The 21,182-nt window shown below is 39.2% G+C and overlaps 1 protein-coding gene across 9 annotated transcripts in view; it reads right to left on the bottom strand.

Annotated features, from left to right (window-relative positions):
* Positions 1-21,182, bottom strand: part of DTNA (dystrobrevin alpha) — a 372,603-nt gene that overhangs the window by 94,295 nt on the left and 257,126 nt on the right. For all 9 annotated transcript variants that reach the window (XM_081262933.1, XM_081262937.1, XM_081262936.1 and 6 more), the window contains one exon: positions 17,451-17,664. In XM_081262933.1, the coding sequence (XP_081119059.1) occupies positions 17,451-17,664 (214 nt within the window). The remainder of the gene's footprint in view (positions 1-17,450; positions 17,665-21,182) is intronic.

Genomic DNA, 21,182 nt, shown 5'->3' with positions numbered 1-21,182 from the left:
TTCTTGTTGCGTCCTTTTCTTTACACGATGAAGTTCTAACTTTTTCTCATGGCAAACCTCATTGTTTCCTCCAGTCTCCGAAGCCATCCATGATTTCTGTTGTTGCAGGGCATAACACAGACACTGTTCAATGACTCCTGGCCCCTGGCCCTCTAACTGTGGTCTACCGAGGATCCTTCCACCCACTCTTCAGCATGTTGATCAGCACCATCCTTCACCCAGCTTTTCTCTTGGATGGGGAGAGGATCATTCCACCTTTAGTCTTACCTATCATGTCATGCCTATCATATCAAGATTCTTGGAGGAAGAGATGATTCTTATGAAATAGTTAAATTCCCAGGGCCCACATTTTTATTTCACATAGAATTAGCAATTAATTAAAATTTTTATATTAATGAACAGATATTAATCATTATGATAGACAACGACCCTAGAATTTTGAATGTCCATTCATTAAGTTGTTCAGTAATTTCAGACCATGTAGCTGTAATAAAAATGTGACAATTCTGTAAAAGCCATCTTATTCAAAATTATTTTATGTCCCCTGATTCTCAATTGCAAGGACAAACATTTTACTTCAGGAAATAGCTTCTAAGTGAGACCATGGTTCAGACAAAAATGGGAAAATCCACCAAGTACAGAAGATTAGGAATAATACAGCAAAAAGGAGTCTTCAAAATGCTAAGAATTTCAGGAGCATTACATGTAAGATTTCAAGAGCAATACAATTTCCTTTAAATGATTCAGAGAGAACAGTTTAGCTCAAGGGAGAGGACTGAGTACCGAAGACGCTGGAACAGAGAGTTCTCCAAATAACTCATGAGTGAATTCTTAAACCTTAGTTTTTAATGAGGAAAATAATAGGGAGATCACCAGTCCTGTCTTTTTCCTAGAAATGGAAGACCAATCATATTAAATCCAACAAGGTTGTAACAGAACTATTCTGCCAAATTGACACAATAAATCCAGATAAATCACTGAGTGGAGGGCAGAATGAGTTTTGCAGGAACTCAAGGATGAAATTAGGCCACTGGAATCCATTGTTATGCAAGCTACTGTTCCAGACTGCAAATGTGACCCCTGTCAGGAAGAAGGACTGCAGGGTGGGGGATAAGGTTGCAGGGATTTAGATCCTGGTAAGCACCAACACTGATTGAGTTCAGATCTTGCACACTCACTCCAGGGGCACCAGAGACCTAAATGCAAATAGGCATTTTTTTTTTTTGGTTTATTTCTTAAAGCACATTTTCAGTGGATATAATAGAATGGAGAAATGAAGAGGAAACATTTTTCTAAAGGACTTGAATAAGTTCTATACCAAAGGCCATTGCTTGGGACCAGGTCACATCAGGACCAGAGTCCCTAATTTTGTTGTGAAAAAGGAATTGGTATTGATGCAGGACACATCAAGGACTAGAGAGAAGTTGGTATGACACACATGGAGACTGTGAGAGTTATGTTCACCAGAGATTGTCATTAGTTGGGCCCTGGTTTGATTTATGAACAGTCAGTGAAATCTTTTAGGGGTCTGAGAATGGAAAGACAGACTCATGAAGATGGATAACAGGAAGTTCCCAAGAGTCTTATGCAAAGCAGCAAAATAGTAGCATATTGTTCCAAAATGAGTCTGAATGTCCCGGGACTAAAATAGTCCACTGCCCCTTATGGGATGCTGGCAATCAGCCATAACTCAGGAAGGAAGCAGATTGTCCCCAGTGCCCAGGTCAAACAACCTGGGAGCAGGCAACACCAGGAACAGTACAACAAAAGGCTATACTCTCATGAAAAACTGTGAGAGCACACCTTCAATTTTACAAGGGGTTCTGATTGTCACCTCATAGTTTGAGAGTGCCTCAGGCACCATAGTGTATGCGTTAGAGTTGCAGACTCAGGAGTCAGTAATGAAAGACTTGTCTATACAGGCTTTTCTTCATGAATTAAAGCTGCTAGGGCAATTGATTTCTGTAGTAGTGTAGAAGGCACGGTAAGAGCTTAAAAAATAAATTAGGATTAGCAGATCATTTTTATTAAAATAATTTTATCTGAAAAATAAAATAAAATTTTACTGATTCTAAGGTTTTTCCCTTTCAATGCAGATGGAGGGCACAATGCATGCTTTATTCCTTTTTTTCCATTACTGTCTTTTGACATAAGGGAATTCATTCTGGTTTTAAACCAATTATCCCAGAACTTTTTCTTGGGCAAACTTTCCTATTCTAGCTTGATATCCAAAAATATCCAATTAAATTTTTCCATTGGTATTTAATGAATACCCAACAAAGTTATTTCAAAGCATTACAAATTATCAGAGGTACAAACTGAAATTCCTTCATAAAAATGATGATTCTTTAACTCTTGTATTTCTCTTCACAGTTTGTTGTTGTAGTCTAGATACTTGCCAATTCTCCCAGGGCACAACTGATTGAAAATGGAAAAAGGAAAGCACTTACTCTGTGGCTAAAATATATATGGTGAGTTGTAGAGTATCTCAGGAAAACATGGCTTAAAGTTTGACTCATCATAATAAAAAGTAACTGCTTTACTCTGGGCTAGGTTTTCCATTACCTGACCAAGAGGCAAACTGAGTTTTATCAACTAATATGTTATTTTTAGTGGAAAGTTGCCTGGAAGGGAAAATTTGCTTTTGACAAGAAATGAAAGCAGCAAATAGATACTGATAGGCCTGGGATGCCAGGCTGACCTCAGAACAGTAAATTTTCTACAAATTGCCAAGAGAGTTTCCTATTTGAAGCAACAGAATACCATGATAAATTTTTTTTTCATCCTCAAAGGAAAAGCTGAATTCTGACTCATGCTTCCTTGAACAGACTGAAGAAATTATTTCTCTATAAGAGTACTAAAATCAGAAGCTCTTCTTTTACCAACATATTTGACAAAAACATTTGGTAAGCATTTTTGATAAGCAGATGCACAGCACTCAAATTGCTCTTTCTCACACACTTTGGTGACTTAATTAATTGAGAATTGCTTCCTCCCCTGTGCCTCCCCAACATGACACATTTCTTTATCTGGGAATTATTTTGCTCATAGAGATCAATCACTTAGTTGCTCACTAAATATTTATTGGCATTGTTCCAGAAGTTGGGGATAAACAGATGAATAAGAAAAGGTTTCTACCCTCCATTTGCTGACAGGCTGTGGGAAAAAAAGTCTGAAACAGTTAATTTTAATACAACACTCCCAACCCCTGCCCCACAGCTGACACCCAAGGGCATTTCATGTCACTTCATCTTATTTTTTTATTGTTTATCCCCAGCCTATCACAGCACCTAGCACATAGAAAACTCTTCACATGTTAATTAAATTAATAAATGCATGAATGAAAAGAAACTTTCTGATTTGCTGTGTGATGTTTATATCGAGAAATACAAAGTTTTAAGTAAAAATACAGTGATCTACTTTATGGCCCTTAATACTAGATTGTGCAGTTATAGGGTGCCTTGAATTTAGAAGTGATGACCTACACTTGTTTGGGGATAGTAAAATTAATATAAATAGAAAGTATTTCTCTTTACAGTTTATTTGGCCCTGGCATCCCTCTGGGTTTTCTACAATATCAGCAAAACACCCGGGAGAAGAATTCCTTACAGCCTTGGGCCAGGTGAACTTGTCAGAGGGTTATCCAGAATGGGAGGGGTCCATAAGTTGGAATGTACCCAAGCCCCTCTTGAATTTCCATCTGCCACTCATTCAAAGTGTTAGACAAAAGATGAGTGACATTTAGGATGTTCAATTTATTTACATAAAATAAATTGTGAAAATTATTTGGAGAAAGGTTCCATTTAGCAGCATGTAGGAATCTTTTTTTTTTAAAGATGTTGATGAACCTTTTTTCATTTATTTTTTTATTTTATTTTTTTATATGTGGTGCTGAGAATCAAACTCAGTGCCTTACATATGCTAGGCAAGTGCTCTACCACTGAGCCACGCCAGCCTGCATGTAGAAATCTTGAACAAAGTATTTTTCAACGATTACAATTTTTGTTACTAGGGGAGAACATTCCACAGACACTTTAAATTTAAGATGTGCTAAGAAAAAAAATCATCAAGCCAAGTAAACACTTTTAAATACCCAGTTTTAGCCATAGAGATATAGAAAAGAAGAACATTTAGTTATATGTAACTCTTCTCTCTTTCCTTTGGTGCTATACATCTACGATATGTTTTGTTGGCACACAGAGAAATGGCAATGTGTTTTGTAGTGCTTCTTACATTAAATATTGAGAAATTTCTTAAAATTTAAAGGGCAGTAGAAATTTGGCAGAGTTTCAGGATCATTTCATACCTCTGCATTTGAAACAGTGCCATGGTCCCTTTCCTGGTGTAGGGGGCTCAGCAGTGAGAATGGCTGTTTACATGGCTCATCAAGGTGTGATATGTCACACAGAAAGGAAAATGCCAGGATTTTGTATTCTCTACGTGCATCATAGGAAGGATTTGTTGTTCTGGGTAGTTGTCAAAAAACCGACTCTCGGGTTACAACATAAAGATTTGTTAAGTGCAGATCTTTCCTTTACATACGTTCTGTCAAATATGTCTAAATATCTCAAACTGGAAAGGTTATGAATGTGAGAATAATACTAATATTCTGTAATAAGCCAAGATAAGACTGAGAGAAAAAAGTGTATTCATTCTCATATTTCAAAAATTAAAGAAAAGCATATTAGAGATGAATTAAAACCGATTCCTGAGATAAAATGATCTTTTTACCCTCATGCAGTATGAAGCTATATGATCTGCAAATTATTTAACCTCTTTGTGTCTTGGCTTCACCACCTCCTCAACCTGGAACATTATAATAATATAGTGCTAAATTAGTAAGATTGCTGGCACACAGTAAATGTTGAGTACTTCTAAGCTATTATAACTATTATTATTATAATTAAAGAATTGACATTAAAAATACAACTTGACCCCTTAAATAAGAAAATCACTATTACCTTTAATACATATTACTGACATTACTATGATTTCTGAGTGACTGAAAATAAGTAGAAATGATATTTGCTAAAAACAAGGCCTCTGCCACATGATCTATGAGAAATTGACCTAAGAAGAGAGGTCCTATTGTGTTGAAGTAAGACTAAGTCAAGAAGGAAGTTGTTAGTGTTTCCTAGGAAAGTAGGAACCAAAGAAGAGAAGTCCACTGCTACTTGTAAAAGCTAAAGAGAATAAAATCATGGCATTTGCAGGTAAATGGATGGCGTTGGAGAAGGTAATGCTAAGTGAAGTTAGCCAATCCCCCAAAACCAAATGCCGAATGTTTTCTCTGATATAAGGAGACTGATTCATAGTAGGGTAGGGAGGGGGAGCATGGGAGGAACAGACAAACTCTAGATAGGGCAGAGGGGTGGGAGAGGAAGGGAAAGGGGCACGGGGTTAGAACTGATGGTGGAATGTGATGGACATCATTATCCAAAGTACATGTATGAAGACACGAATTGGTGTGAATATACTTCGTATACAACTAGAGATATGAAAACTTTGTGCTCTATATGTGTAATATGAATTTTAATGCATTCTGCTGTTATGTATATATATAAAACACCCACATTAGTAACCTTGAAAATATGGGTGACCAGGACTCACTGGTTTGGGTAATATACTAGAGATTAAGGGGAACTTAATCTTGAAAAAAGAATTTTAAAAAATTAGTGTAACGAGAGCTAAGATAAAAGGTTAATCTTTGATTTTCACCCATCAATTTGTTCTTGAACTGGAGACATGGTCTCAGGAACAGTGTGCATAAAAGAATAAGCCATCGTCGCACCCTGAAAAGGGTCAGACATGTGCTGTAAGAGGACAGTAGAAACTTGTACAAGGAACAGTGGGTAGGACCTGGGGGAGGGTGATCAATTTGACCATGAGAGGCAAAGGGCTCCACAGAGCATCAGAGTTTGTGACCACATCTCCAAAAGGTTGCACATTTCAGACTTTTAAGAATTATTTTCATCTTGTAAGTTTTGGCCCTATTGTTTTTCTTTTGAGGTATTCTCCATTTCCTAAAACAAACAAAAAAATGATAACAGCAGCAGTAAAGATCTTTAAAACATTTTAAAGAGATTTATTTTCCCCATTGGCACATAGCCAAGAGGTGTAAGCATAGGATGTTGTCAGTTTGTTAGAAGATTCTGAAGAAGAGTGCCACAGATGGATGGCTCCCACCAGCAAAGAAGGGAAGGTGGCTGGCCGGTTTTTGGGGTGCACAGAGGAAAGACAGAAGAAGAAGGGATTGGCCCAAACTCTGATAAATATATTATATTTCCTAATATATTCTCTTTTCATCCCATTTTCATCTTCTGTCACCTCTTTTCTCATCCTTCCCAGGCATATCCATTCACTTCCCTAGATACCCTCGAAAGATAGCTAATGGTTGTGGGAAGCATTTGCCTAGAAGTTGGTTTAATGCTCCCTGGGTGACCTCCATTCCCAGAGAAGTGGCCTTTATTAGAAGGAAAGTCAAGAGGAACAAATATCTTTTAGACTCAGAAAATGCTGTCTCCTAATATCGTGCAAGCATCCTACACATGCTGCTCTGTACCTTGTCTTCTAAGAGTCCTACTAGGCCAAACAACAGAGAAACCTTGCAGCTACAAAACATGATTATCTGCAGGAAGCATCCTTGTATGAGAAGTGAGGTCCAGATTTTTTGGGGGTGTAGGAAGTGCTATTCTTGGGGAACTACAGTTGTAGGAAGGTGAATCTGGTTTCCAGGGATACCTCTATGTGAAGTGGGCTTTGATTATTATTTTAGAGTCCAGCTGGCTGGGTCTGATGAATTTTAAGACACTGCCAAAAGAATGAGCAAGTTTCTTTGAATGTGAGTTCTTAGTCTTCGTAAGTTTAAATTGCTATTTTGTCTTTCCTTTTAAAACATTATCTCTTTAGGGTACAGCTTCTTAAAACATCTCATTTTTCATTTTGAAAAAAATTTTGTTTTTTAAATATGTCCAAGTAGCAAATAGGATAGATTTTCTAAATGTTTTAGTGATTCTACATCAACAACAGCCCATCTTTGTTTTACTAGTATCAGACTCATTCATATTTGCCAAAATAGAAAAGTTTGTCTTAAACACTTGGGCTCTGTGATGGGTGGTAGGAATGACTTCAGGTTTCCATACTAGAGCTCATTTGGGCGAACAGAAGTTCACTGTTCTGAGAAATAGAGTTGAACACCAATTTTATTCCTAAGGTTCTCTGGTTACATTCACTTCTAAGTTACATTTCCCATTAGTTGTATGTTCTAATGGCTTACATTTCACATTATAATTTCAAAAGCAATCAGATGGAAAATTTGAGCACAAGTAGAATTGCCTACATGCATTTGCTCTGCTAAGGGAGAGATGGCAGAAGTGTCTGCAGACTTGAGTTTCTTTGTGGATGTGTCTAAAAATCTCTGCAATGAAACTTCTCGATGTGGTTGTGTTTCTAAATCTACAATTGAGATTAGGGAAATACACATTAAGGGCCTTCTTATCAGTAAGAAAATAGGTTAAAAAATAAATATTTCTTCTGAATATTCTGAATTGCTCCTTACCTTAAGATAGGCCTTAAATTTAGCATCCATCAGTCTTTTTTTTTTCACTTTATTTTTTTTATTGATTATTTAAAGCACTACATAGCTCATGATATATCATCCATCAGTCTTGAAATGATTCAGCTATAGGATCAGTGGCTACTTATGGAACATGTATGACTGTGTTTTATAATGATCTAATCAATATTTCTAAATAATAGTAAAACATCTAACTCTTTTAGTTGGAGTCCCATAAATTTCACAGAATACTGCCCCCTTACCATTAACCTGGCCTGGATTCTGTATTTATGAAGTGGGCACAAACTATTACTTAACTTGGATTCTCTGTGAGTCTTTCAGCGATAATTCAGAACTTGGTGGTAGATTGTATTTCATTTTTGATATTTTCCATTGTTACATTTTGTTATGGTTTGGATCTTAAGTGTTCTCCAAAGGCCCAAATGGTAAAGGCTTGGTTATCAACTTGTGGTACTATTGGAAGATATTGGAACCTTTAAAAGGTGTGGCCTAGTGGAAGTCAGTTAGGTCATTGGGGGTGTTAGTTTTTTGTCACTGCCGCAGTCTTGGCTGGGCACAGAATCACGAGCCAATCAAGCAGGAACAAAACTTTATTTTGAAAAAGCCGCTAACACTCTCAGCGCCAGCAAGTCAAAAACCGGTCCTCCCACGAGGGTGTCCGACCGGAACCGCGCGCCGACCGGAACCCCCCCGTCTCCTCCCACCTCCTCCGGAATTCCCTCCTACTATCCTTCCCCAACCAATGGGAACTCTCCAGCAGTCCCGTAAAGTCCCGTAACTTGAGTCCGGTAGCAGGCCAAGGTGAACAGCGGGAGTCCAGTTTGCATATGAATGTAAATTTTAACATAATCATCTCAGTGGCTAGCTGGCGTCACTTTACAACCAAAGGTGCCATACATCGTATATATGCTTGTGGCTCCTAGCATCTGCCCCCTTCTGTTTAATTAAGCAACAAGCAATGTGGCTAGGGACCGTGCCTGGTAGGTTGTCCAATTTAACATATGGTTCTTACCCGTCATGGGAGAACTGACCTTTAGGCGTCAGCTTCCTGTCTTAGGTTGAATCCACTGTAATCAGAGCAACCCGTCGCTGACTACCGGTCCAGCATTCAGCCATGCTTGTGGATAGGCCTATGCACCAGTGGGGGGGTGAGGTTCTTGCCTCACCTCTGTTGGCCCCCAAATTTAGCCTTGGTGCCAGTGGGGGGGTGAGGTTCTTTGCCTCACCTCTGTTGGCCCCCAAATTTAGACCATCACTAGTAGAAGGGAGGAGGATACAGAAATGCCACGACACCAAGCCAATTGATGGCTCCTTTGGAAAAATTGCGTCACTGGTGACACCATCAGCAAAGATATGCCAGTATTACCACAATAAACATGGGGTGAGCTGGCAAGGAAATTGCATCACTGGTGACACCATCAGCAAAAATATGCCAGCAGTACCACAATTCGGTGCACCAGATGATATTTCACAATGTATGCAACTGATATATAGTCCAGGCAAGTTCTGCAAGCAGTTCAAATTGGAGGAGTCTATCAATATGTCCATATCCTCCCAAAGTAAATCAAGTCCTTGATAGCATTACTTGTTGAGTTATATTCATTGATGCATCAGTTTATACAGTTTACTGTGATAGCTATCATAGAAGCTGTAGTTTGGTTTTATCTCAGTCTTCACTGGAATTGGGATGGAGATGGAAATTCTGGCAATGATGGTAAAGAGACATTATCCTGAACAGAATTATTAAATATAATAAAAAGAAAAGGTGAAAGTAAACAAACAGATCTGTTAACCATCTTTAACAACAATCATAAACAGCTGTTCACCTAATTTAAATTAAACCATATAAATCACGTGAATAAAGAAAAAATTCGGATCCATTTTTTCATGAGCGCTCCTCATATAAGAAATATGGACATACACACATACAGACATACAACACAAAACAGAAGTGTGCACACAACATACAACACATAAGACAATAGTAAATAAAGGCCTTGTAACTATACTTAGGTGAAATCTCCATTGCAATGTTTAAAAACTCCACAGTCAAAAAAAAAAAAAAATAAAATAAATAAATAAATAAATAAATAAATAAAAAATAAAACACAGTCAAAAAATAAAACTGATCAGAAAAACATTAACCTAGGTTTGTATGAGCTCAAAAATAAAATAGAACTTTATGATGTGGAAAAATGTAATAATAAAATAGATACTGAAAAAAAAAAAACCTTGGTTAATCACTGTCGCAGATGTAAGAATAGCCAAGCTGGAGCTCTGGATGTCAGCTGTTATGGATTTGAGTCAAATCATCTTCTTTTTCTGTAGAAATTGTTTTAGTTAATCTCTCTGGAATCCAAATCGGTTGCTGTTCATCCTGTGGGAAAACACAGACAGCGCCCCGATTCCAGACTATCACTGGATCCGGGCCTTTCCATTGTCCTGTTAGAATATCTTTCCAAAGTACCTTAGGCTTATGTACATTTTTGGGGTACAAATGTCTTTCCGCAGCACTAAGTCCCGATGAATCTAAATTTAAAAAGTTTAGAGTAAAAAGGGTTATTTTAAGTTTATCTTTGGGGGATATATACCCCTTTCCAATTCCCTCTTTTTGTTTTAATAAGTACATTTTAATAGTTTGATGAGCTCTTTCAACTATGCCTTGTCCTTGTGGATTGTATGGAATTCCTGTTATGTGAGTAATACCAAATGATGAGCAAAATTGTTTAAAAGAGGAGGAAGTATAACCAGGACCGTTGTCCGTTTTTAACTGTTTTGGAACGCCCACAGTGGCAAAATTTTGTAAGCAATGAGCTATAACATCTTTAGTTTTTTCTCCGGCATGAAGGGAGCCCATCAAAAATCCGGAAGAGGTATCAACTGTAACATGTAAATATTTTAATTTTCCAAATTCTGGCAAGTGTGTGACGTCCATCTGCCAAATATGGTTAGGTATTAGTCCTCTAGGATTGACTCCAAGATTAACTTGTGGTAAAAATGTCACACAATTTTGACATTGTTTTATTATATGTCTGGCCTGTTCTTTAGTTATTTTAAAACGCTTTTGTAAAGTATTAGCATTGACATGGAACCTTTTATGAAAATTTATAGCTTCTTCTATTGTGGAGAAAATATGTATGTCATGTGTAGATTTATCTGCTAGTTCATTGCCCATACTAAGGGCTCCAGGCAATCCTGTATGTGCCCTGATATGACCTATGAAGAATGGATCTTTTCGGTCCCAGATTAGACTTTGTATAGCGGAAAACAAAGAGAAAACAGTAGAGGAAGGGGAAATCCTACCAGCATCTTCAAGGGAATTAATAGCATTAACTACATACTGACTATCAGAAAATAAATTAAATACAGAATCTTTAAACATCATAAAAGCTTGTAATACTGCATTAAGCTCTACCTTTTGAGCTGATTGTTTGGGTACTAAAAATGTAAAAGTTTGATCAGGAGTAACTACTGCTGCTGTACCATTGTTTGACCCATCAGTGAATATATTTGGAGCATTTATGATAGGGGTTTTTCTTGTCATTTTTGGAAAAACTACAGGATGCTTAGACCAAAAAGACAACAAAGGATTAGATGGTAAGTGATTATCAAATGAAACACTAGTTTTACACAGGATTATTGCCCAAGTATTTAACTCATTAGCTAACTCATCAATTTGATCCATAGTATATGGAGTAATAATTTTATTGGGAGAAATCCCAAACACTCCCTTAGCTGCTTTTATTCCTTTGAGTATTAATTGTCCTACAGCCTCAGGATATCTAGTAAGAATAGTGTTAGGGGAATAAGATAAATGTATCCACAATAATGGACCTTCTTGCCAAAATACTCCTGTAGGAATATTTTTTGTTGGTAGTACAATAAATAATAAAGGCAAACTTATATCAATTCTATCCAAATGCATATTTTCCATATATGTTTCAATGATTTTTAATACTTTTCTTGCTTCAGGCGTTAACATGCGGGGTGAATTTGGATCTGATGGACCTTTTAGAATATCAAATAAAGGTCCTAACTCTCCTGTTGGTATGCCTAGATAAGGCCTTATCCAATTTATGTCTCCCAATAACTTTTGAAAGTCATTAAGTGATTTGAGTTGATCTACTCGTATTTGAATTTTTGGTGGACGGACCATGGTTGAGGATAATAGAACTCCTAAATAATTAATTGGAAGATTTAATTGTACTTTATCTATTGCTATCTCTAGATTATAATTTTTCAATAAATTTGTAAGTGTGGCATAACATTCTAGTAATGTGTTTTTATCTTTATGTGCCAGTAACACATCATCCATATAGTGAAATATTTGTAGTTCAGGATTTTGGTTTCTAAGTGGCTGGATTGCTTTATTAACATAAATTTGACACATAGTTGGGCTGTTAGCCATCCCTTGAGGGAGTACTTTCCATTCATATCTCTGATCAGGACCTTCATGATTCAGTGCAGGGATAGTAAATGCAAAATGTGGACTATCCTCGGGATGAATTGGAATTGAAAAGAAACAATCTTTAATATCTATAACTAAAACATGCCAGGTTTTTGGTAAAGCAGACAATTGAGGAATCCCTGATTGAGCAGGTCCCATAATAACCATCTCATTATTAATGGCTCTTAAATCTTGTAATAATCTCCATTTACCAGATTTCTTTTTAATGACAAAAATGGGAGTATTATAGGGGGATACGGAAGGTTGTATATGTCCTTCCGCTAACTGTTGTCTGACCAAGTCATGGGCTACTTGTATCTTTTCTTTAGTCAAGGGCCACTGAGGAACCCACACTGGTCTTTCTGATTTCCAAGTAATTTTGATTGTCTCAGTGGCCCTTTCTGAAAACCCAATTCATGTCTATTTATTTCTTGATCTATTTGAATAGGTGCTGTCATACCTTGTTCTTGTTCTCTTAATCTTTTTTCTTTCCTAAAGCCTTGTTTAGCCCTAGTAGTGGGCGCGTTAGGATTGATGTTATTTGTTAATGTCAATCCTAATTGATCTAGGACATCTCGTCCCCATAAATTTACAGGAAGATGATCCAATACATAGGGCTGTATAGTTCCTTCACATCCTTCAGGATCCCTCCAATCTAATACCATAGCACTTCTATGGGGATTTGTTGCCACTCCTAGGCCTCGAAGCGTTTGAGTGGCTTGTTGTAATGGCCAATGTTTTGGCCATTCTTGACGAGATATGATGCTGAGGTCAGCTCCTGTGTCCAGCAGCCCATTAAAGTCATGTCCTTGAATTTTTAATTTTAGCATTGGGCGAGAATCTAAATTTAAAGACAGCATAGCCCAATCTACACCTGTGGAGCCTAATCCCTTGGAACCTCTTTCTACATTACAACTGGAAAATTTATCATGCAGGCTGGGTATTATTAATAACTGTGCTATTCTATCTCCTGGTGAAATTACTGATATACCTCTTGGAGAACTAGCTATAATTTTTATTTCACCTTCATAATCGGGATCAATTACCCCAGGACTTATCATAAGTCCTTTTAGTGTAGAAGAACTGCGTCCCAATAATAAGCCTACTGTTCCCTGGGGAAGAGGTCCTTTTACTCCTGTGGGAATGATTTGAATTCCCATCTCTGGGGTTAGTACTGCTCTGGCAGAGGCGCAGATGTCCAGCCCTGCGCTCCCTCTAGTTTGTCTGATGAGGGATTTAATGGATAATGCGTCCTGGGCACTACCTTGATGGGGCTGTTGGGTTCCTCCATTGCCCCATATACTTGTGGTTTGGGGCCCCGGGGCATTGGGCCCTCTAGTCCGTTTTTTGGCAATGGAGCTTGATACCTTTCTCCACGATATCGTGGGTAAACACTTGGTCCTTGTCCGTTTTTTGATAACGGAATACCCTCTATGGTGGTTTGAGAACGGCATTCATTAGCCCAATGTCTCCCTCTACGGCATCGTGGGCAAATACCTGGTATTCTATTCCTTTGATATCCAGCTTTGTTAAACCCTCCTCTTATGGGGCAACTCCTTTTAAAATGTCCTGTTTGATTACAATTATAGCATGTTCTTGGCCTGGCATCTAAAGCCTGTTGTACTGCTGCTAAGACTTGCCCCTGTTCATTAATGTCTCTACATAATTTAATATATGTGTTTAAATCCTCATGTCTCCATGGTCTAATGACCTCTCTGCAGCAACGATTTGCTTGGTCATAAGCCAGTTGTTTTATAAATGGCATTACCTGTTCTGTATTTCCAAATATCCTAGAGGCTGACTGAATAAGTCTATCTACAAATTCAGCATAAGGTTCATTAGTTCCTTGTATTACCTTAGATAATTGACCTTGTAAGTCTCCATGCCCCTGTAAAGTTTTCCATGCCCTAACTGCATCTACAGCAATTTGTGCGTACACACCAGGGTCATATTCAATTTGTTGTCTTTGACCCTCATAAGGTCCCTTCCCCAAAAGCATGTCCATATTTCTTTGAGGGTACCCAGCTTCTGCATTTCGCCTAGCTGTCTCCATGCAAAATTCCTCATTGGCAACCTTCCATAACAAATATTGTCCTCCGTTTAGCACAGATCGACACATGTTAGCCCAATCTGCTGGTGTCATGTCCAAGTTGGTAACAGATTCAACCATGCTTATTGTGAAGGGAGCTTGCGGCCCATAGGTCGTTACAGCCTCCTTTAATTGCTTTATTGTTTTGAAATCTAAAGCACGGTGAATTCGTTGCCCTCCTGCCTGCTCAAGTACAGGGCATGCTAATCTTTGGGGTCCTGCCTCAGAATTCCGTCCATCAACTACGGTAGTTGAGGGCCGCTCAGCGGTAGATGGAGCTGTTGGCTGAGTTACGCCCTCTGGTGATAGAACGGAGTTGGTAGCAACCTCCTGTTGTAATTCTCCACCTGATGGCTGCTTGTCCTCTAAGCTTGCTTTCTTTAAATTCTCCTCTGTCTGACTAGCTTGAGAGACCTTCTCTTTTGCTTGACCTAGCGTTTTTTCTACCATAGTCTGGACCTCTAACAATTTACTTAACAGTTTTTCGGTTTGTTTTTTATTGGATTCTAATCTACTATAACCTAACCCAATAAGGTAGGATAAAACAAAGCCGAAGCAGAATGAAACAAAGACGGAGCAGACAATGGTTGTATCAATTTTCTCTTTCTCAGGGCTGAATAACTTCAAACCTTGAGCCAACCATTTTTTCCAGTTCGCCTGAGAAAATTCTAGGGCTAGGGAGCTCGAAATGAAAACAAAATAAATCAAAACAAGAACACATTGTTTTCTGAGAAGGTCATCCATCCTGTCGCCTTCCCTCAGGGGCGAGCAATTTACTCACCTCTAAGCTTCAGGCGTTCCCCGTACGGGCCACCAAATGCCGCAGTCTTGGCTGGGCACAGAATCACGAGCCAATCAAGCAGGAACAAAACTTTATTTTGAAAAAGCCGCTAACACTCTCAGCGCCAGCAAGTCAAAAACCGGTCCTCCCACGAGGGTGTCCGACCGGAACCGCGCGCCGACCGGAACCCCCCCGTCTCCTCCCACCTCCTCCGGAATTCCCTCCTACTATCCTTCCCCAACCAATGGGAACTCTCCAGCAGTCCCGTAAAGTCCCGTAACTTGAGTCCGGTAGCAGGCCAAGGTGAACAGCGGGAGTCCAGTTTGCATATGAATGTAAATTTTAACATAATCATCTCAGTGGCTAGCTGGCGTCACTTTACAACCAAAGGTGCCATACATCGTATATATGCTTGTGGCTCCTAGCAGTCACTATGGCCAACATACCTGACAAGAATAAGTTGAAAGAGGAAAGTTTATTTTGGGCTTATGGTTTCAGAGGTTCAGCTTTTGGTCAGTGGACTCCACTACTCTAGGCCTAAGATGAGGCAGAACATTATGGTAAGAGAATGTATGCCTAACTCTTGAAAGCCAAGAAGGAGAGAGGGGTGGTTGTGGTGGTGGATGGGGGTGTGAGGTAGGGACAAAGTACAATCCCCAAAGGGCACATCCCCAATGACCTACTTCTCTAGCCACATCCCACCTGCCTACAGTTACCACTCAGTAGTCCTTTTAAATTATTAATCCATTAAATGGATTAATCCACCTACTAGTTTATAGCTATCATAATCTAGTCATTTAACCTTTGAACATTCCTTCATTGTCTAATATATGAGCTTTTGGGGGAATACCTCACATTCAAACTATAACAGGGATGTGCCTTTGAAGGGGATATTGGGACCCCAGCCTCTTCTCTCTCTCTCTCTCTCTCTCTCTCTCTCTCTCTCCTTCCCAATCACTACGAGGTGAATAGAATTCCTCTGCCACATGCATCCACTATGATGTACTGCATCACCACAGGGCCAAAAGCATTGGGGCCTAGTATGGACCTCTGAAACCATGAGCCAAAAAAAAAAAAAATAATTCCTCTTTATTAATTGACTATCTCAGATATTTTGTCACATTGATAGAAAGGTGATCAATACACATGTAAAACGAATAAGTCCCATGTAGTCTTTAATGGCAAGTCTGAGAGCTGCCACGTTCTTTTAAGAGGCCAGGACAGAAACGCTGTTGTAGAGACTCCAGGGCCTGGTTCTGTTTTGCTGCTTGTCATGTGGAATCACAGCCCTTTCTACCTGCCTCCCCACTCAGTTACCATAGCAATTAGGCCAGAGCGGAACATCTAGTACTGAAGTCTGCACAGATGAAGCAAGGAGTCTACCAAGTTGGACCGCTCATTTTAAAACTGCTTATTTCAACTTTAGAATACAACCATCATGGTGACAATAATGTATGCTGATAAAACCAAGCAGGGACAATTCTGTTACTACTCTAGCTTGCAAAGTGACAGCTGGTACGTAGCATAATGACATTATCCTGACTGGAATATTGCCACTACTAGGGGGAATGCTCCCAAGCATTGACCAGACAAGGAGACTAAACAAAACCTTCTGAATGTCTTAAAATGTGCTAAAAGGTCAGGTTAGCAATTTCCCTTTTTAATATTCAAAACAAGTCATGAAAGTGGAGGTAGTGACGCTCTGTGGAGACTTGGTCACAATGACAAAAAAAAGCCCTTTTGAAATCTAGGGCCGATAATGTAATTCAGTGGAGTTTTCACATTTCAAGAGGCTGTCACGTATGCGTTGGAAAAGAAACCTTAGCTGAATACCTAAGTCCCCACTCTGCCACTAACATGCTGCGAGACACTGGATAAGTGACAATCTCTTTGTGCTTCAGTTCCTTCATCTGTAAAATGAGAGATCTGGATGAACAGTCTTTAAGATGTCAGCCAGCTCTGAAATTCCCGGATTCTATGAGGGGAAATTATACAATAATGAGGCTGACTTCCAACGGTGGTCTGTGAACAGCATGCACCGTTTTATGGTGCCACATCATAATTGACCAGTCCATTTAATGCAAGTCGTGGTTACTTTGACTAGAGCTAGTCAAGAAAGTCTTTGCAGTATCTTTCCCGTCTGCTCTGGAGTCTTGTTATGACACCTCAGAAACACTGTCTTAGACAATTTGCCAAGAAGAGAGTTAAAAACATCTTCCTACTTCACGCTTCATTAAATCTCTCCACAGGAATGCCATCATGCCACACTCTCATGAGCGTCCATGGCTGCGAGGTAGTGTGGGATGAGTTAAATAAAGGTCAGCTCATAAAACACAATTGTCCTCACATTCCTATGGCACTATATTACTCTCTAGTCTTTTCCGCAGCCTTTAAAGTTTCTGTCAATCACGTGGAGTCTTTATTGACATAAGCATCTGATGAAGGGAAAAGAGATAGTTAATCTAGAAAAGCATTTTGAGGCAAATAACCAAAGAAAGAACAAATAGAAATGGAAACCAAGCATGTAGAGAGCAAGTGACAGTCAGATGGAGCTTACGGATCAAAGGCTGCAAGTAGGAAGTTGAGCAGGAGGCTGATGGACTGCTCCACATGGATTTGGTGAGTGGTTGGCATCCGTTTGTTAAGCTGGTAAAAAATGGTGGAGAGCACAGCCTCCAGGCGGGCCACATTGAGCTCTATGTTTGGGTCCAGGTTGTTCAGAGCATTTTCCCGCAATGCTTCTATGACATTCCAAATGTCCACCAGGTGCACTACAATTAAAACAGAGTTAACACATTAGCCCAAAGTGCATGGAAAGGCAAGTACATTTCTTTACATGTCCATCTGCTCTGCTTTCTCTAGGCTCTTCACATGTGTCCCGCTGTTGTAGGGGTGGACACAAATAAATGTACATACTGCGTGATCTCTAAGACTGGAGGTACAATATTTTGCAGCAAGCAAATGGTTTACCAAAGACTGCAGTAGATGGTTATTTCCAGTCCTCACAGTAACCCCTGAAATCTAGCTATTATCCTCATGTTGTATGCAAAAAGACTGAGCATCAGGGAAGTTGACTGACAGGTGCAATGGTGCAAGGCCAGTCAAGGGCAAAGTTGGCATTCAAATCCAAGTCTATTGGTCTAAAGCATTTTCACATACATGGTGACTCTCAAAAAGAAAAGAACACCAGTATCTACATTCTAGTTGCTGAAAGGATAGACAAAGTACATTTGAGTATTTAAAATGTCTTCATTTATTATGTATATATCTAGTAGTATGTAGTTTGAAATAAGAAAACAAAGGAAAGTTAAGGTATGTAGGACAACAAGGGGAAAAAGACAAGTTATTTATGCGGAGCAGCAACAGAATGAAGTCAGAGATCACTTGCTAACCTGGTCAAGAACAAAGCAGTTTCTCCGCTCCATCGTTGACTAGATAATCTAACTTGATTCATGGTTCCTTTCATTAGGGTATTCAAGAAATCTGTTTCTGTTTTTTTTCATTTGCCCTGAAGTATTTTTTATGACATCCCAGAAACCATCACCACCACAAAGACAATGAACATGTATGCCACCCCAAGACTTTCTCTGGGCTCCCCTGTAATCCATTCCTAGCAGGCAGACAACCGCTGATCTGCTTGCTTCCTGTCACAATTTTCCAGAATTTAAAAAAGCTGGAATCATATAGTATGTACTGGTTTTTCATCTGGATGCTTTTACTTAGTGTAACTACTTTGAGATTCATCTGTGTTGCTTCAAGTATCAGTAGTTGGTTCCTTTTCATTGCTGAGTGGTTTTTCATTATATGGATTTGTCATTTTTGTTTTGTTTTGTTTTGTTTTGTAGCAGGGATTGAACTCAGAGGTGCTTAACCACTGAGCCACATCCCAAGGCCTTTTTATTTTTATTTTGAGACAGTGTCTTGCTAAGTTGCTCAGGATCTTGCTAAGTTGCTGAAGCTGGTTTTGAACTTGCCATCTTCCTACCTCAGCCTCTGGAGCCACTGGGATTACAGTATATATCACCACTTGATTATGGAGTCACTTATGGATGGACAGTTGTGGGGTGGTATAGTAGGTATATATTTAATTTTAAAGAAACTTTTCAAGTGTTTTCCACAGTAGTTTTACTGATCCATATTCCCTTTAGCAGTGTATGAGTATTCCTCTCCAGTTCCTGCACATCTTCACCAAGTTTTAGGTTCACTTTTCATTACACTTTTGCATATGCAAATAAATATTTTGTCTTTTCTCAATGAAATGTATTCACATTTCAGTCCTTGAGGAATGTGTATGCCACATAAGTTTTTTCTCCAACAATTCCCTAGTTTTTATCTCCTACCTTTTTGCTCACCGTGACACTATATTTAAAAAAAACAAAACTGACATCTATTGAGTGGCCCCCATGGGTGCCTGGTGTTGTCCTGTCAGATGTGTTTTGTTGTATCCTCTTTTCCTTTTGTTTCTTTATGCAGAGTTTGTGATTTCTTGTTTTTGTACAGCAGGACTTTATTACCAACAAAGAAAGTCTCTTGAAGTCAGATTCAGAAGACCCTCATCACTATACAAAATATATGTAAGAAGATGTGAATTTGGTGTCAACATATCTTATATATAATCAGAGATATGATAAATTATGATATAATGGTGTATTAAAAATTGTAATGCAAAAATAAATAAATAACTAAATATTACCAAAAAACCTCCCAAAACCAAGTTTGGCTCTTATAACTAACTTTATATGCATTTGAAACCAAAGAGGTAAGTGGATTATGCAAATCTTAAAACTGTTAGTTTTATAGAGCCTTCACCGTGTCCTTCACTTGGATGTTTGCAGTTGCTTTTAATAATTACTTAAAATAATGTTTTATGTTAGGAAGGGAAGAGACCATGCTTAACCGCAAGGAATGCTGGAGGTAGTTTGTATTAGAAATCATTTACCAACTGAAATACTTTAATATTTATTAGATTTGAAAAAAAATATGATTTATTATATTTGGAAAAATTCTGATTTGATCCCAAATATTCAATCTTTTCTGTATATCAAAAATATTAAACCAGGCAATTATTTGTATGTCTTAGCATCATTTATTCGATTTTCAAGCAAGGCACAAACAGAGAAATGACATTTATAAAGAGAACTGGTTTATTTTAATTACCTAGTGGGATTCCTTACATATTTGATCTACAAATCCTCTGGATCTGATCCTTGGGGGTGTATCTGGGCGCAGGATGAAAAAAGGACAGTGACAGTGAGGTCTGGCCTGTCGTCCTGGCTGGTCTCTGTGCCCGGGTTACTCTGAGAAGCAGGCTCCTGGCCTGATCTCACCTGGCCCTTGGCTGTGGATCATGTGGAACAGGCCTCTGAGGAGGGGAGCAGAGACTGTAAACTGGCATCCAGTGAGGGGGTGCAATCAGCCATGGAGATAGCTGCTGGTGGACAGAAGGAACCTGGATGCCCCTGTCTCTCCTGTAAGCCTCTGAAGGCTAGGGAATTCTAGGATTTCCAGGAGTGGAGTCATACAGGTCTACAGGAGTGACCATTATTATACATGCCCACGGGAGTGTCCAACATGCCCACCTGGAGGCCCCTTACATACTTCAGCCTCAGCTTGCACAGCCTACATTCAAAAGGGCCAAACTGGATCCCTGGGGTTCCCATTTTTGGTGAATGGCACCACCTCTCCCTGCCCCTCCCCCAACTGGAATCTGGATCTCATCCCTGGATCCTGTCAATGTCCAAGACCCATGAATTCCATTCAGTATCACTTTAGTTCCTCCATTGCCATGGATCCTGATGGCTACCACCCAACTCCTTCACCCAGTGCTCTTTCAGGTTAACTGAGTCAGTTCTCTCTCTTGGTTCTTCACCCACTTCAATGCTTTCTACACACAGCAGCCAGGGTTGATATTTCTGAATTGCAAATCTGACCAAGTCACTTGTAAACTGCTTAAAGTCCTGTAATAACTTCCTATTATTTTGTAATCCCAACATGTCTTGCAAGTTGTCATTTCATTTTGCAAATCTGGCCTCTGCTTATTTCTCATCTATGTCTCCTTTATCATAACTTAGTATCAACCCCACTTCCCCAAGGATATCTTTCTGGATCCTCCCTCTCCAGTTTTCCCACTTCTCCTGTGTCCACCTTAGAACCCTGTTCTTCCTCACGACAACCTTTAGGGAACACTCGGTGGCGTGACTGTATTGCATATGCCCCAACTCAGGGAGGGACTGTGTGTGGTAACTGTTCTTATCTCTATCTGTCACAGTGTTTTACACAACAAGGGAGC

The sequence above is a fragment of the Spermophilus citellus genome, assembly GCF_964194105.1.
Source record: "Spermophilus citellus genome assembly, chromosome: 12".
Lineage (NCBI taxonomy): Eukaryota > Metazoa > Chordata > Mammalia > Rodentia > Sciuridae > Spermophilus > Spermophilus citellus.
The sequence above is the reverse complement of the archived record's forward strand: the minus strand, read 5'-3'. Positions and strand labels throughout refer to the sequence as shown.